Genomic DNA, 18,446 nt, shown 5'->3' with positions numbered 1-18,446 from the left:
GCCCGCTTTGGGCAAAGGCATGGTCTGTCAAAGGACTTCTCAGCAAGGGACCGGCCAGCCTCGTGGCTCCCAAGGCCCCTCCCAGATCTAAGAAGCTTCCTGAGAATCAACTCATTGTGGTCAGAACTGAAGTTTCACTCCCTTGTAATTTACTGAAAGAAAAATCATTTCCCCTTGCAGGAAAAAGTGAGTGGAACATACAACTTTCATGTTAAGTGATGTACATCAGTCTCTCGATAATTGCTTGTGTGCCTAGCGCTGTGTGAAGAAGCAGCTGTGGCCATGAGAAATGTCACAGGAGAATATAAGACAGTTCCTCTCCCAGAGCAGCCAAGTTTTGGGTGGGGGAGGGGATGAGTGCCGTGGAGAGTCAAGGGTGATGAAGTTGGGGACCATTGGGGTTTACACAGGCTGCCTGGGATGCCCTCCCGCCTCATCGCGGCCTCTTGAAAACCTCAGCTTCCTTCAGAACACGGTTCAGGAGCCACCCCCTACAGAAAGCCTTCCTGGATTACCAGTACTCTCTTCCTCTTGAAATTACTTTGAATCATTTTGAATATTCTTTGTATTTACTTATCTATGCATAGGATGTTTTCCCCTAGTAGGATACAAGGGGGAAACCACTGTGTTTTTATTTGGGGCATATAACTGCAGAGATCCTAATCTCCTTCATTGTAACTCACATTTAAATCCTTAAAAACATGTCACAGTTTTGTCCTTTATACAAAGTGTAACCAAGAGGTTTGTTAAAAAGCACCAACCTCACTTAGACTGGATGTTAAACCCATGATACTATTGAAGAGTCAGTCAGTCAGTGTGCATGTATTATGCTCTTACTATGTGTCAGGCACTATGCTAAGCCCTGGGGATACAAGAAAGGCAAAAGACAGTCCCTGCCCTCAAGAAGATTACAGTCTAAGGGGAGAGACAGCAAGCACACAAATATGAACCAGCTATATACGGGCAACATAGGAAATAATCCCCCCTTCCCCGAAGGGAGGCATAAGCATTACCTCTGCTGTGTGCATCCTGGGTCCCACTTATGTGAACATGCTGTGTGTCTCCCTCCCCAGCCCTGGGGAATGTAAGCTCCTGGAGGGCAGGAACTGCTTGGATTTTGAATTTGTATCTCTATTGCTTAGCGCACTGCCTGGCCCAAACGAGACTGTGACACACCTTGGCAAGTGATGTTAACCTCTCTGGGTCCCAGTTCCCTCCCCTCTGAAATGAGGGGCTTAGACTAGCTGACCTCTAGGGCCCGTCAGCTCTGAGTCAATCCTCCTGTCTTCGGAGGGGCCTGAATCCTGGAGGGGTAATGGTATCCTAATTGGGACACGCAGCCGCCACGAGGTGGCAGCAAACCACGGCAGATCCCTGGAGCACATGCACCATCTCTCCAGCCACAGCTTTGCCTGGGATTGGCCTTGGGGATTCTCTTGTGAAATTATCCCTTCCCGATTCAGCGTCCCCTTAAAACTGATGCAATGTCTCTGGCCGATTCGGAAACGTTAGGACAAATGGGCTGGGAAGGAGTTTGGTTTCATTCAAACCCGATTAGGATGCAAAGTTCTATTGCATACCCATTAATAAAAATCACTTTAACCTTGATGCTGGAGATGGAGCAGGGTGACCAATAGTATATACCTCTTTTAAGCTCCACCAGCTACCTTCTTCACACTAGCCCTGCCAGGCAGATATCGCAAGTATTTGCATTTTGCAGACAAGGAAACTGAGGCACAAAGAAATTAAGTGACTTCCCCAGGGTTCCAGAGCTAAGTGTCAGAGGTCCTCTCTCCCCTGACACAATGGTAATTCCCTCTAATGACTGAGATCTTCCAAATTGGAGCCTTTCCACCTTCGGCTCGTTTATTCCTTGAGTTCACTGCTGGACTAATTGCTCTTTTTAGACACACTGTGTCCCCAAAGTCTTCATGTTAAATAGCAATTAAAACCATTAAAGGTTTAAAATACTTTTGGGACCTCCTGTATAGACCTAGAAGTACATCTGACATTTTCAACCAATTACAAGCCATTTCCTGCGCAGCACCATCTGTCTTCATCCAATATTCAAAAGACTCCAATCTTCTCTAATTGATTAAGGAGTTGTTTCACATCTAGTTTACACTGTTGATTGATTGATTGCGGTTGGGTATCTAAGTCTTCTGTGATTAGCTGGGTTTAGGGCAGAACCTCACTCTTACATATGTACCTCATTAATGATGAACCTTAAATAATATTAATATAACTACATAATTAATAGCAATAATAGCTGACATTTATATAGCACTTTGAGGTTAGCAAAGTACTTTACAAATACTCTCTCTCTCTCTGATCCTCATAACAACAGTAACAGATGCTATGATCCCCATTTTACAGATGGCCAAACTAAGCATTCAGAGTTTAAGTGCAGTTTGAAGCTTTAATAGTTTCAGTAACTATCAAAGCTTAAAACTGCATCTGAGTTTTAAGGCAGAATTTGAACTCAGGTCTTACTGACTCCAGGTCCAGAAATCAATCATAGTTGTTTTACACTTACATTTGTAAGATAGAGATAATGGATGCCTTTCTCTTGGGATTGTGAGGATGCAGTGATATAGATCTTCTGTGGCGCCATCTTCATGGACCTCTTTCACTGTTAGCTATTATTATATGATAATTCTTTTTCAGTGGAATGTTGTGATGATGCCTATGAATATTCCATGACTTAATAATGCACACAATTCCAAAAAGTGAACCAGGCAAGGAAAGAATTGAAAGCAAAGTTATATTTCAAGTAATAATTTCAAAACAAAGAAATACACTTCCTTGTTGTGTAGGAAAATCTGGATAATGAGGAAATTATTTTCTGGCAACAGGAAAGAACCTTTAATCCTGCTTTGTTGTTTATTAGCAAAGTGCCCTCTTCATTATGTTCAGGAAGCCATTTAGCAGAGACCCACACTCGATTAAGCTATTCCCAAAGAAATTCCGCTGGGATTGAACAAGGCTGTTTTTCAGAAATCTATAAACCCAGTTTTAAAAAACTCGCTCTGGGGGGACAACATGGGGTATATTTTGTGGGACCTCTGCAGCAATAGTGTGATTCTCCATGTCCCTAGCGTACATTTTTAAAAGGGACAACTTGAACAATTCAGAATATCAGGATGACCTAGCAATCAGGGTCTGAGGATCACAGATTTAGAGCTAGAAGGAGCCTTTTATTTTGTAGATGAATAAATGGAAACATGGAACGCTGTCCAAAGCCACACAGTTGTAATCCTCAAAAATGGAATTTGCACCCGGGTCCTGATCCCGAGTTGGCACTATTTCCACCGAACCATGTAGCCTCCTAAATGATGAGAAAGCTGATTTTTAAAATTGCTTGGTGGAATTTCTCCTGTCTGCTGAGGGGAGAGCACCCCTCACCTGATCTTATGCAGCTTTGAAAAGAGAATTGTGGGTAAAAAGAGTTCTAGGATGCCCTAGTCAGATGGAGGAAATTTGCTGCTAAACCCCCCCCCTTCCCTCTTCCTTTTCCCCCTCCCTTTCCCCATAACCCCTGCTTTCTAGAGTCCTTTAGTATGGTCCATGTTGGTTTTTGCAGAAGGTTCAGAGTAAAGACTGATTCCAAGGATTTCTGGTGCACCATCTCTGTCCTGCCTTGAGATCTCCCGAAATATCAGTTAGACAAAACCAGGCTTCTTTTGCAGATCCTCCTGATGGTTGTGGAAGGGTGAAACTGAGACAGCTTTGGAGGTTCAAGGAAACTGAGGGTTATGACTACATCAGCACGGGGGAGCCTTGCAACACATCTTCTGAGTCAGGTCTCTTGGCCCCGGGAAATAAGCCTCCATTGGTACTTTCAGTGCAGATGCCTTGCAAGATCAATAAAGCCACATTCTAGTTTTCTTGACATTAAGCAGTTTTTATAGGCCGTGCAATACATGCTTCTCCTTCTGATTTACCTGATAGAAATATTTATTTAAACGCTGTTGCCTTTAGTTCACCTTCCAAGCCAGTAAAAGTTGCTGGCTGACTTCCATCATCACCAGGCGAGCAGAGAAACTGGTTTTCAGGCAAATCTCCCACCTGAGCCATAATGTCACCATGCTAACATTGTCTTCTTTTTCTCCAAGTTCCTCAGGTCTCCTTGAAATCCTTCCAAGGCCAACCTCACCATATTGTAGCTCCAAGTGCTTCCATCTTTAAAGACCATTTGACTTCCGGTAAGAATAATGTAATAGCTCACATTTCCATAATGCTTTAAAGGTTATAAGGTTCATCTCACATCAGCCGTGTGAGGTGGGTATGCCAAGTGTTATTATCATTCCAGTTTTTAAGATGAGGAAACTGAGGTCCAGAGAAGTTAAGTAACTGGTCCAGGGTCACGAGCTATTACGTGTTGGTGCTGGCAAGTGAACAAAGAAATATTTAGGTGGCAAGGGAAGAGTGTGGGATTTTGAGTCAGGGTACTTGCAGTCAACAAAATGCTAAACCAGTTCCTGTCCTCAAGGAGCTTACGGTCTAATGCAGGAGACAACATGTGCCCATGAATATATGCAGAACAACAATTACTACAACAATAACTGGGCTTTATAAGTGGCATCTTAAAGCTTGCAAAGGTGCTTTACATATTTTACATATTTTATTGCATATTTACATATGTTATCTCATTTACAATTACCCTGGGAGGTAGGTGCCATTATTATCCTAATATTACAGATGAGGAACCTGAGAGTGAGGGAAGGTAATTGGCTTAACCAGGGTCACACTGCTAGTGTCTGAGGCAAGATTTGAACTCAGGTCTTGCCGACTCCAGGACCACCATTCTATATAGTCACAGTGTCACTCAGCTGCCAGAGATGTTGGAGGGATGGAGTCAGAAATGGGGGTGCGAGTTAGGAGCTGAGGATGACTCTGTGGTTGTGAGCCTGGATGACGGGAAGGAGGGCAGTTCCCTCCCTGCGACACTCCTCTGCTGGCTCGTTTCCAAATAGACACAAAATCATGAATGACCACTCGTTAGGTCCCATCATCATTCAATCGGTCGGACTCCGCTCAACTGCCCTTTTACCAAGAATATAGCTCATTCTTTTTTCCTACAATGAGAACACAAAAGACTTCATTAAACTCTTTGCTGAAATCCAGGTAACTTATGTCCACAGCACTTCCCTAATCTATCGCTCTAATAACCTTGTCAAAAAATTCTAACCTGGTCTCTTTGGACAGCTCACCCTTTTCTTCTTCAATGGAATTATTTTTGGATCATCAGACTTTCTTTTATTTATTTATTTTTAATAATTTATTAATTTTTAGTTTTCAATATTTACTTGCATAAGATTTTGAGTTTTAAATTTTCTCCCCCTCTCTTCTCCCCCCTCCCCAAGACAGTGTGCAGTCTGATATAGGTTCTACTTATACATTCATATTAAGCATATTTTTTCATTAGTCATGATGTAAAGAAGAATTAGAACCAATGAGAGGAACCATGAGATAGAAGAAACAAAACAAAACCACAAAAGAAAAGGAGAGCAAATACTCTGCTTCCATCTGCATTCAGACTCCATAATTCTTTTTCTGGATGTGGATAGTATTTTCCCTCATCGGTGTTTTGGAGATGTCTTAGATCCTTGCATTGCTGAGAAGGGCTAAGTCTATCAGCGTTAGTCATCGTACAACGTGGCTGTTACTGTGTACAATGTTCTCTTGGTTCTGTTCACTTCACTCAGCATATAAGTCTTTCCAGGTCCTTCTGAAGTCTGCCTGCTCAGAATTTCTTATAGCACAATAGTATTCCATTACATTCATGTACCACAACTTATTCAGCCATTCCCCAATTGATGGGCATCCCCTCAATTTCCAATTCTTGGCTACCACAAAAGGAGCTGCTATAAATATTTTTGTATATGTGGGTCCTTTTCCCGTTTTTATGATCTTTTTGGGATACAGACCTAGAAGTGGTATTGCTGGGTCAATAGCCCTTTGGGCATAGTTCCAAATTGCTCTCCAGAATGGTTGGATCAGTTCACAACTCCACCAACAATGCATTAGTGTTCCAATTTTCCCACATCTTCTCCAACATTTATTATTTTCCTGTTTTGTTATGTTAGCCAATATGATAGGTGTGATGTGGTACCTCAGAGTTGTTTTGATTTGCATTTTTCTAATCAATAGTGATTAGAAAAGTCATTTCACATGACTATAGATAGCTTTAATTTCTTCCTCCAAAAACTGTGTATTCATATCCTTTGGCCATTTATCAATTGGGGAATGACTTGTATTTTTATAAATTCGACTCAGTTCTCTATATAGTTGAGAAATGAGGCCTTTATCCGAGACACTGGCTGTAAAAATTGTTTCCCAGTTTTCTGCTTACCTTCTAATCTTGGTTACTTTGGCTTTGTTTGTGCAGAAGCTTTTCAATTTAATGTAATCAAAGTCATTCATTTTGCATTTCATAATGTTCTCTATCTCTTGTTTGGTCATGAATTTTTCCATTCTCCATAGATCTAATAGGTAAACTATTCTTTGTTCTCCTAATTTGCTTATAGTATCAGCCTTTATATCTAAATCATGTACCCATTTTGACTTTATCTTGGTATAGGGTGCAGACTTTCTTTCTTGACAAGTTCCTACTCCAGCCTGACTTCCCATAGAACCTGAAGCCATAGAATAGTGTCTAACCTTTCTCTGAATCCTTTAGAACCAGTTTTCCAAAAACATGAGGCATGTGCCTGATGATTCCTGACTTTTCTCTACCTTTCTATCACAAATTCTGGCCACTTTCTCTCAAATTTCTCATTGTTTTCACACCAGCAGCCAGTCCCTCTGTTAGGTAGTATTCACCTTGATGAAATCATGAATCTTTTGAAGCACTGAAGATATGGGCCATCTTTTCAAGGTTCCTTATCCCCTCTTCCCAGTAGATTATAAATACCTTCAGGGCAGAGTCTAGGACTCCCCCTCCCTGTAAATCTCCCTGCAATGCCTCACACACGACTGGGCATATGTACATCAGAGATCCAGTTAGCGGAGGAGCCAGCGGAGTGCCAGGATTATCATTCCTGGGGCATCCAGGAGATCCCACTTATTGCTGTCCGCTTTTTGTTGGCCACTAACAAGGACTTGCAAGATGGTTTCCTAGCTGACCTGAGACTTTCCTGAGCTGTCAACATTCATTTAATGCTCAGTCCACACCTGACCATCCCTGGTCAGCTGCCACATGGGCCAAACCATTGGGGTTCGTTGTATTTTAAACTTGCCAAACAGAGGCAAAGGTCAAAGACACAGGTACAGGATTCTCCCATTCTGAACTTAACATACAGCGGTGGCCACATCAACCATAAACTCAGCATTGGCCCAGAATAAGAGTCTTTACATATGTAAGAGAAGCATCGCAGACGGCCAATGAACTGGTCCAGGAGCTGAACAGGAAAGGGTGGGATGGAGAGCCTTCAGGAAAGCCCAAAGCTTCTTTGCTGACTCCAAGTTTCCCTCTGAGATGACAGCCCACCTTTTTAAAACCCAAATCCTAGCAGTGTTGCTATATATCAATAAAACCCAAACTACAAAGGTTTCTGAAGAATTAAAATGAGTGTTCCATGAGGACAAAGGTGCACTGTAGAACTAATGAGGAACTTGGAAGAGGAAAGAGGGAAAAGATTTCATTGAGAAAATTTACAAGAGGTAAAGAAGATGTGTCAAGTGCAAAGAGTTACAGGTAGGCCGCCAGAGCACTCCTCTGGTATCCTTGTGATGCTGGGTTAAGAGAAATCAAGGAAGACCTCCAATATTTTCTCCATGACAAAGAAAGACATGAGCTTAAAAAGCAGTCAGTTGGAAAGATGATAAACTTGAGGGATAATAGATAGTCTGTGTGTTCCATTAGGATCTTTGTGATGTCAAGAGAAATAGAAGGGGGCCTCCACCACGTTGGATGGACCCTGTGTGGTAGACTCATGGACTGACACGGATGACCGTCCCAAGGGATGGACAGGCACGGATGCGTTGAAATCTGCAACACCTACATTGATGAGATCCTGCATACACTAGATTATTTGAATATGTAAGTGTCTGCTTTGAACATAGTATATCCTTAGCCAATCAACAAGCATTTATTAAATACTTACTATATATGGAGCCCTGAGCTCAGCTTCTGTGAACACACATACAAGCAGAAAGAAAGATAGTCCCTGTTGGGAAAAGACGTAAAAAGAAACTTACGCCCGGAGAGGTGCTGGGAATGAGGGTATCCTGCAGCCTGGAGAGGAATGAGACCTGACCGGCCTGGGCACCCTCCTTGATTGGAGGTTCTGGAGGGATTCATTGAATCAGAGGAGGCCACAAGGGCCGAGAGTGTGTGAATTTGGGGGGTTTAGAGAGTATCCAGGGGGTATGGTAGAGAAGGTCTGGAGTGCAGCCTGGAGGAAAAAAAAGCTCAGTAAAGGTTAATTGAATGATTTGATACATTTTTATATTAGTCAAAAATAAGTTTAATATGTTGTACAGTTACAAAAGACCCCCAAGACAGCCAATATTCAGTTCCCATTAGAGAATGTCTGGTCAGCTTTGTAAGATTTATAGAATTAAAAAATCTCAAGGTCAGAAGGTTCCTTGGTATCCACTGAGCCCAACATGTATTTCTAATAAGGTTCCTCTAGAACATCCCTCACAAGGGGCCATCCCACCTTTGCCTGAAGCCCTGGAAATTTAAGATGCCCTTTGTGCCATTGTCCAAGTAATTGACAAAATTCTAAGACAGAGCCAAGCACAGGTCCCAGGGTCACTCCATCAAGGACTGCCTGCCAAGCTAGCATGTAAACTCTTGGAGAGGAGAAATAGTTTCATGCTTTGTTTTTGGATTATCAGAACCTAGCAGAGAGCTTGGCACAAAGTAAACACTTAATAAACGCTTACTGATTGACTGGAGTTGACATTGGGGTCAAGTCTGGGCATAAAGCTGATGCTGAATCCACCTAAGGATGGCCACCTTCACCAACGTTGTCTACTTGGTTATCCTGAGAGACATTGCTCCAATCCAAATAGCCTGTCTATGTTACTCCCCCAACTGCTAGTATGAGGCTAGTCCAGCACAGCTATTTCTAGGTTAACCCATGTTGGGTCATACAGAGAGTCACGGTAGAGTGGCAAAGCACAGGATTTAGGAACCCGGCTTCCTAGGATGTGTGTTCCCAGAGGTCCTGAGTTCAAATCCCACTTGTCCTGTCTATATGATTTCACTCTTCTGGGCCTCAGCTTCGTTTTCTGCAAAAAGGGGGGGTGGTTTGGGATAGACTTGGTGACTTCTCAGTTGCCTTCTAGCTCTGAATTCTGTGATGTCTCCAATCCACTCCAAACCAAGCCAAGCCAACAAGCATTGCATGCTGACTACATGTAATTCACCATGCTGGGTGCTGACGCATACAAATAGAAAATGGAAAATAGTCTTTGGCTTCAAGAAACTTACATTCCAGTTTGGGTGGGAGGGAGTAAAACTTGTCAAGGAATGAAGTGAATCAGCATAGTCATATTGCAGCACAGCATCCTGTAGGCGTGGAGGTGCTCAGTAATGCTGGGTAAACAATGAATAGATGGAAGGATGCATGGATGGATGAATGGATGGACAGGCAGGAGGATGAGTGCATGGATAGAAAGATGGATAGTTGGATGGGTGCACAAATTTGTGCACTCACATCCATAAATGCCCGCTTTTATAATCTAGTGGAAAGGCAATGTAGACATGCCAATAGTGATTCTGGGGCTCATTCCTTTAGTTCTGTTAAGACACACATAATGCTCTTTTCAACAGATTAGCAGCAGTGATCTTTTTACCTTGAAAATGGAGGCAAATTGAACATGAATATTGTTTACTTCTCACAGGTTAAAAACAATAAAAAAAACCCCAGACCAAAGCCACAGCACCACAGAAGTTAGTTTTGCTACCTATGAGAGGCGATTGGAATTCTCTCGTAGGTCAGACAAACCAAATAAGGTGTTTAACTAAAAAGGATCCCAAGAAAACATGCACACACAAGCACAGAAAGGTACTGAACCTGACCACATTTTCACAATCACACCTCTAAAAACCCTCTGACACCAGCCCTTCACGCATGCAAGTTTTCCGGAGTGAAAGGCTGTTTGCAGAGAAGAACCTTGCCTATCAAAAGAGAGGCTCTCCACCATGCATGAAGAAAAAAAGAAACTAAAATGTAATTCAAACATTCATTCTTACACTTGGTCTATTAATGATATTATTGTTGAAACTGAGGGAAGAAATCATATTTCAAAAAGAAAAATTCCCTTCTATTCCCAGTGCAGTTACCCAGCAGCAGGTAAAACAGAGTCAATAAACTCTCATAGAAGGATGGGTGGATTGATTTGCTTCTAACTTTCTATTTTAGCCCTTCTCTCCAAAGTCATTGTCCAGAAGAGTTTCCTTGGAATGGAACCAGCTTTTATGGATGTCTGTCCAAACAGTAAATCAGTTCACATACTTTAAGAATCAGCCCTCCATTGAGGCAACAGAGGAGATTAGCACTAACATTGTTTCCTATATATTGTTGCCATTATCCTTTGAGCTCACACTCAGCATCCCTCCATTGACCACTCCCATCCATTTACAGTGGTTTCCCACATCTACTAGCTCTTAATGACTCCTTGCTCTGGAGTTCACTATTTCAATCTCCAGCGTGTGGTTGGCTATAAAGGGAAGCCCATAAAGCAGAATCCTCTTTCTTCTCACCTCTTGCCCCCTTGCAGAGATGTCCACACTAATAGAGAAGGCAGATTCCGTCATTATTCAGCTACAACAGAAGCCAAGCACTTGTCTCTTTTCCCCCTTTCCAGGCAATAGAAATCCCACCACTGGACTTTTGTCTGCAATGCTCCTCTGTGTCACGGTGGTGTCTGCACTTTTCTTGACTGTGATATTTAAACAGTCACTCAGAGTCAGGTAAGTGTATCCAGGATTTATCTGGTCAATCCTCCTACCACAGCCCTGCCTCTAACTTCAGGTCACCCCAAACACCCAACTGATGTCTATCTACACAAGACCAAAACATATTTGGTTGGTCAGGCAATTCTATGAAAAAAAAATCTAATCAATCACCTAGACATTTTGGCTACATATCCAACAACTGCTTTGACTTTTCCTACCCAACTGCCTGAATGGATTATTTTCTTAAGTTGACTCAAATGTAGCAATCAAAAAATTTCTAGTAGGTGCCTATTCTGTGCCAAGAAACTGCTAAGCACCAAGGATTCAGTCCTTGCCCTCAGAGAGCTTATATTCTATTAGAACAGACCACCGGTACAAGTATAGACAGAATAAACACAACCTGACAAAGCATAGCTTAGACCATCATCAGCATCAATGTTTTCATCATCTGAAATGCACAGGGCTCTGGTCAGCTGAGGGACTGCATCCCCAGCTTCAATGACTCTTATTTATTTCCTCTTTAAACAAACCACCACCTGTATGTTTTTCTAAGTTTTTCCATCAAGAAAGTACAACTTTATTAAATTTCTTTCCCTGTTTGCAAATGAAAAATGTATTTTAAAACATTAAACCAACAACAACGAAGAGGATGTGGCCAGATCTTGGTAGGAACACTTGGGATGGTCAAATTGAAGATGGCCCCAGCTACTGACCCATTCTTTGGTGTTCTTGTGCTTTCTATGGTTTTTCGGAATGTATTTTACATTACTATCCTGTTCAAAGCACCACCATCATTTCTAAAAGGAAATGCGATTTCTGGAGGTTTGGGCAATAAACTTAGAGCCGTGGTAGGGGGAGGGTGGAGAGTCAGAGAAGAGAAAGGAAAGGAAGAAGGGAAGACGGAGTGAAAGTGTAGGGATCTTCTAGTATGGTGGAGGCAAAGGCAACATCCTTAATACCTAAAGAGGAAGTGGGTCAGTTCATTGTGAAGGCCAGCGCCCATACTGGCAGTCTCTTGAGTACATATATAAGTATTCTGCTACTCACTATGTGCGTCCGTGAGGAAGTCACTCGCCAAACTTGGTTCCAAAGCCAGGGCCTCAGTTTCTTTCTTGGTAGAACAGAGATAATCCTATTTATACTAGCTCCCTCTTGGAGTCGCTATGAGGAAAGTAAACAGAGGGGGTTAGACTTTGTGCTCTTTGAGGATTGGCCAGAGGAATTGGGACCTCCTAGCTCAGGGAAAAGAAGCCTGGGGGGTGGAGAGGGGATGGTGGGGCCAGATGATAGGTGTCTACATGTACGGGAAGACCTGCCATTTAGAGGAAGAATTAGACTGTTCTGCCTCCCCAGAGTCAAGACCAGGAGGGATGGGGGAAATGCAGATAGGACGGTTTTGGCTTGATGTGAGAAAATCCTTCCCAGCAGCTATCCTACTTGAGAATGGGCTGCCTTCACGAGCAGGGGGACCTCTCTCCCTGGAGGTCTTTAAGCAGAGGCTTCTTGTTGGGTGTCAGGTGAGAGGGGCATCTCCTGTCCTCAGATTAGAGGCCTCAGAGATCTCTTCTATAATAACACACCAAGCATTAAATGACCCAGAGAGAATCATATTCACAGAGCTGTGAAGAGACAGGCTCAGAACCTGCTCCATCATTTCAGGCTGCCTTTAATTAAGCCCGGCAAAGCCCCGGGAGACTTTGTCCTTAACCATACTCTACATAAAATCATTAACAATTGTGTCACGAAATCAAGGATTCCCAGTTAGCCGCAGCGGGCAAATAGGAAAACGTGTCAGCAAAGACCAACCTGCATTTGGCCAGGAGAGGTACAGGGGTGGGGCAGGAAATGTTTTTGAATTTATTAATACGTTTCAAAAGAGAGAGAGAAATGAGATTCTAAAGCCAAGCTAATTGTTATACATAGGAACATATCCTGTTATTCAGTGATCAGCGTGGAAAACATTTCACGTAATGGGAGGAGAGAGTGGGGGGCCGTGTTTGGGACCTTCTGAGCTGCCAGTGTTTTGTCCTAAAGCTGCTGGTCACGTTCCGTCCTTACCAATTGATAGGCATCTGTAGAACATCAGTACCCCTGCACGGTCTGTGCTCTGTGTGGGGGACACAAGGCCAGCAGCCAGGCAGCCTCTGCCCTCGGGAGCTTACAGTCCAGATGGGTGAGAGAACACCCACATTTTGTGGGAATATACAAAGTGTGTTCCCGGCAGATACAAGGCGATGGGGAAAGGGGGAAGCAGGTGGTGGGGGAAGATTAGGAGCAAGGTTCATAGTCTGGGATCAGGGAATTTTTAAAGTTAATATTTTGATAACTATTTGAAGTCTACATGCATTTATCAAGCACCTACTGTGTCAGCTGCTGTGCTAGACTCTGGGAGTACAAAGAAAGGCAAAAAGCAGCCCCTGCCCTCAAGGGGCTTCTATTCTAAGGGGGGAGGTGCAGCAAGTAGCAGGGTGCCTTAACCAGGGGCCCATAAATATAGTTTAAAAATAGTTCAAAGGGGAAAGGAGAAGGGGACAAGTACTTCTGTCTGTTATGTGCCAGGCCTTGTGCTAAGCACTTTATAAATATTCTCTCATTTCATTCTCACAACAACTCTAGGAGGTAGGTGCTATTATTATCCCCATTTACAGTTGAGGAAACTGAAGCAAACAGAGGTTAAGTGACTTACCTAGGGTCACACAACTAGTAAGTATCTGAGGCTGGATTTGAACTCTGGTCTTCCAGATTCCAGGCCCAGGGTTCTGTGCGCTATTGCACTATCCGGCTAGTAACTGTATTTCAACACAGCTGGTTTCCTTTGTAATCCGATATATTTTATTTTGTGCATTTAACCATGTTATTCTGAGGAGTGGTCCATAGGCTTCACCAGACCAACTGCCCTCCGGGTCTGTGACACAAAGACATTGAAGAATTCTTGTTGTGGAAGGTGATTCTTAGGCTGACCCTCGTAGGAACTCAGGATTCGTGAGAGATAGAGCTGAGGAGGAAGTCCAGGAGATGGAGCATCATGTATGAGGGACCGCAAGAATGTCAGCCTGGCTGGGCCTCTAATACTCAGCAGCTAAGTGTCACCATGGTGCACAGAGCTCTGGGCCTGGAGACTCACTTCCCCGAGTTCAAATCTGGCCTCAGATACTTACTAGCTGTGTGACCCTGGGCAAGTCACTTAACCTGTTTGCCTCAGTTTCCTTATCTGTAAAATGAGCTGGAGAAGGAAATGGCAAATGACTCCAGTATCTCTGCCAAGAAAACCCCAAATGGGGTCAATGAAGAGATAGATGCGACTGAACTAGTACTAATATTCCTAACAGCTCTCATTCCTATAGTACCTCAATAAAGTGCTTTTCTCATAATAACCCCGTAATGTAAGGGTTTATAGATATTGTAGGTATTATATTATTATAGGTATTATTATCCCTATTTTGCAGATGAGAAAACTGAGACCCAGAGAGTCTAAATGAATTTACAGATAGCTCAGTAAATGTGAGTGTGAGCATCCCTACCCAGGCCACCTTGGACTTCCCAGTTTAACCCTCTTCCTGTGATACCATCATATCTGAGTAGAATTGAATCAGGCAATCCGTAGCCAGCTCCTTCTTATGATATTTCATGTGGGGTGCTGTTGCTGGTTTTTTTTTTTAAGAATTAAAAGGCGACTCCTATTGTTCCTACCAAATTGGCTTCATGAAGACGTCCCCAATGTGAGGAATAGTTGTGCTATGAAAACCTTACAGGTAAGCGTTGCCAAGAGCTGATGATGGTTGGGGGAGGGAGAGGGAATCACTGGGGATGGGGGATGGGGTGGGGGAAGGTCAAAATTGGGATAACTTTTCTGTTGAAAATGTTTGCTTAAAAACTAACATCTGGTTCCGAAGGAGGCAAAGGTAAGCAGGGCAGTGTTGGAACAACTATTAAATTTGAAATAAATGATGCTCCCAACAGAAACCCAAGCTAAAGGTATTGGAAATTCATGGTTTCATATCATAGAATCATAGATTTAGAGCAGGGAGGGAACTCACAGATCACTGAGCTCCTTCATTTCCCAGAGAAGGAAACTGAGGCCCAGGGAAATGAAGCATTCAAGGTAGTGAGTGTCAGAGGTGAGATTTGAACTCAAGGCTACTGAGTTTAGCGCCACTGCTCTTTCCCTGTAGATACGCAATCCTTTTTTTTTTCTTGCACAGGGAAGTATTTGTGTTTGTAAAGTTTATAACGTTAAAAAGACAGATAGTTTTGTATGATTAACAACAAAGTACCCTGAATATACAAACATGTAAAAGGGACATGAAGGGACAGTGGTTACAATAAAGACTGTTGGGTGGGCCAGAGTTTGAGTCCCTTCTCTGACTCCTCTTGGCTGTGTCCTCCTGGACAAGTCACCTCTGGCCCATCAGCTCTCTAAGACTACACAGTAAAGAGCACGTACCAATGAGTCCAACAGTAATGAGGCACCTTGTATGTACAATGTATGTGTAATATATGTAGCGCATACATTAAATGTATGGCTAAATCACCTCGGGTGGGGAACCTGCAGCCTCCAGGCCACACGTGGCCCCCTAGGTCCTCAAGTGCGGCCCTTTGACTGAGTCCAAACTTCACAGAACAAAACCACAAATTAACATTATCTATGTTGCATTGTATTTTTGTTTACTCGTTAAATATTTCCCAATGACATTTTAATTTGGTCAGGGAGCTCACAAGGAGTATTGCAGGCCTGGACATAGGTGACCTCTGAGGTGTCTTCCAGCTCCAGATATAGGATCCTATGTGAGAACTTGGACAAATCACTTAACATCCTTGGGCCTCAGTTTCCATACCTGTAAAATGAGGGGGTTGGCACAATTCCAGAGGACCCAGGGTGATGCATACTACAACAAGGAAATTTGTTGTGTTTAACTGTGCACATTTATTACAAAGGTTTGGCCTTTCTTTTTTTCTTATTTTTCTTATGGGAGAGGGAGGGAGGATGGAAGGGGGACAGAAAGTGTTTTTGTTAATTAAAAAAGGATATTAAATGTAACCTAATAAACTAAACTAAAGTGAGAGGGTAGAAGTCCCTGCCGTCTGAGGCCCCGCCAGCTCCAGCCCTGAGCCATGCATCCCTCTCGTGGCTGCCATGCTTCTCTCCACCATGAGGCCGGGAAGGCCAGTATCCCCTGAAGGGGCATATGGTGGGTGGTATCTCTCCAGCCACCCTGAAATTAGGCTGTGCCTCCTTCCCCAAAGACACCATAGGCAAGCTACATATTATCTAATTCTTCTGTTTTATAACATCACCATTAATAATAAAGATAGCTACAATCACTTAGTATGTTAATATTACCAAGTGCTTTAAATGCATCGTCACATTTGGTCCTCCCAAGAACCCAGCAGGAGGTCGTCACCTACAGGTATTGTCTCTACCTGGAATGTAAGCAGGTATTCCAACGTGGTTTCCCCCATGACTGGGGAAAGGGAGTCAAACACAGAATCCCCAGTTACATAAAGATGAAGAGGCTGAGGTTCAGAGGACTTCCCTGATTTCTCCATGGTCAGAAGCCAATGAGTATCTACAGCCAATGAGGCTGGAGATGAACCTAATTTTCTTTTGATTTCCAGGACCACATCCTCTACCAGGGGCCAGCAAAGGACCACTCACAGTGCTGATAGAGAGAGCTCATGGGCTCACGGGCTGTGCAGAAACAGATCCTAGGCTGGGGATGGCCCTCAGGCCAGAGTCTGCTGACTGACCCCTGTCCTATGCCAAGCCCCTTCTCATTTCATCTCACATCATAACCAAACCCAACCACGATGGAGCAAAATGCCTTGGTCATTGTTTTAATGATAAGATTTTGTTCAAAGGGAATTCACCCATCCCTATTCATCTTTTGCCTAGCTCTGTATTTAAAGAGGGAGACCCAAAAGTGCATTTGTAAGATGTTAAAGCTTCAAACTGCACTGAGACTTTTTGGGATGCCCTATATGTGTATGTGTATGTGTGTGTGTGTGTGTGTGTATGCATATATGTCCGTGTGTGTATATAATGTATGTGTTCATATATGTACACACACATATATAACAGAAGTGCTAGATTAATATTCGGTGTATTAGATAACAAAAATAGGAGATAAGGAAGTGAAATAAAATGAAGAAAAGGAATGAGAAAGGAAAAGAGAGGCTAAGAGAAAGCAGAATGGAGGCAGAATTCTGGTCTTCTGCTCAGCTTTCTATTTTGGACTTCTTACATTGCTTTCGCGTAAATCATGTACTTTTTTTCTCTTCTAGGAAATAAGTGAATTTATCATGAATAATTCCAGAGAGTCATCCCTTGACCCAGATCCAATAATCACGGAGATAGAGGAAATCTATCTCCAAAAAGAATTCCAACCCATGCACTCTCAACTGGAAACCACAGCAGAGTTGGTGGCTATTGGGGAGGACCCGCATATCTCGCCGTTTGTGGATGTGACCGTGGCTTATCTCCCTGACCCCAGCACCGGCTACAAACCGCAGATCTCCAGTGTGCTCCCTGTGGAGCGCCCCCCCTGTGAGATCAGAGACCTGAGAGTCTCAGCCTTTGAATCCCAAGTCATTCCTTTGAGTTTGGGCAAGAACGTGGTGATCAGAAACTGTCCGAGCCCAGTTTTCTCCAGCACCAGCACCAATGTTGGGAGGGACCTTTTTTCCCTGGAAGAAAGATGCCTCATCTTTGACCCCAATGAGAGTGGGTCAGTGGAAGGGCGAGAGGAAACTGAAATGGAGGCCTTGATGACCTTGGAAAAGCAACCGTCCAGGGAAAGTCTTCCAGAGCAGACCCTGCTGCCTGATGATCTGGTTTCCTGTTTGAGGGCCAGGGGGGAGAAGGACTCCCCAGATGTCCGCCCTTATTTTCCACAGAGGTTTGGAGGGCCGTTTCCATAGGATTTTCCCCTTTCAGTAGGAAAGGTTTTGTCTCATTTGGAGCCAGCCACCCCAAGTGGGTTCTATTGAAGTTATTGCCTGAAGCCTGGTCTTTGTCTCGATGCTCATGGTCATTAGGAGCAAAGGTGTCAGTCAGGGAGGCCCCAGGTGCTTTCCTTTCTGAGCTACCGTCTTCTTTGCATTGAAAACAGCTCCTTCCCATATGTGAATAACCAGTGTAAGATACCAGCTGAAAACAAGGATATGGGTACCATACTGATAAGGCATTTGGATGCTGAAGGGGATGCTGGGACCTTGCCAGTCCAGACCACTCCTTCCCATGGAGCACAACTCTCACAGGAATCTCTCCACAGAAGACCTTCCCAAAGCTCTGGATATCATCCTCTGACCCTTTTACTATACTGTGGCCATTAGTGAAATACTTAGGTTTTGCATCTGTTATCCCTGACCTTGCTATGGGACTGGCACATTCCACCTCCCTTTCTGAACCCATATGTCCAGATGGCTTTTGCACCATTTCTCAGATGCCTCTGGTAACTTATACACAATGGGCATATTTTCCCTTTTGGTCACCTGTAAGAGATCGTCTTCTGGGTCACCTGAACCTTCTGAG

The 18,446-nt window shown here is 43.4% G+C and overlaps 1 protein-coding gene across 1 annotated transcript in view; it reads left to right on the top strand.

Annotated features, from left to right (window-relative positions):
- The window catches only part of IL23R (interleukin 23 receptor), a 65,939-nt gene extending 48,106 nt beyond the window's left edge, over positions 1-17,833 (top strand). The window contains exons 8-11 of the mRNA XM_027874113.1: positions 4,116-4,205; positions 10,825-10,930; positions 14,577-14,667; positions 17,198-17,833. Of these exons, the coding sequence (XP_027729914.1) occupies positions 4,116-4,205; positions 10,825-10,930; positions 14,577-14,667; positions 17,198-17,833 (923 nt within the window). The remainder of the gene's footprint in view (positions 1-4,115; positions 4,206-10,824; positions 10,931-14,576; positions 14,668-17,197) is intronic.
- The last annotated feature ends 613 nt before the right edge of the window (positions 17,834-18,446 follow it).

This window comes from Vombatus ursinus, unplaced genomic scaffold (assembly GCF_900497805.2).
Source record: "Vombatus ursinus unplaced genomic scaffold, bare-nosed wombat genome assembly UNPS02014804.1, whole genome shotgun sequence".
NCBI lineage: Eukaryota > Metazoa > Chordata > Mammalia > Diprotodontia > Vombatidae > Vombatus > Vombatus ursinus.
Note: the sequence above shows the minus strand (reverse complement) of the source record. Positions and strands in the feature narration are given on the sequence as shown.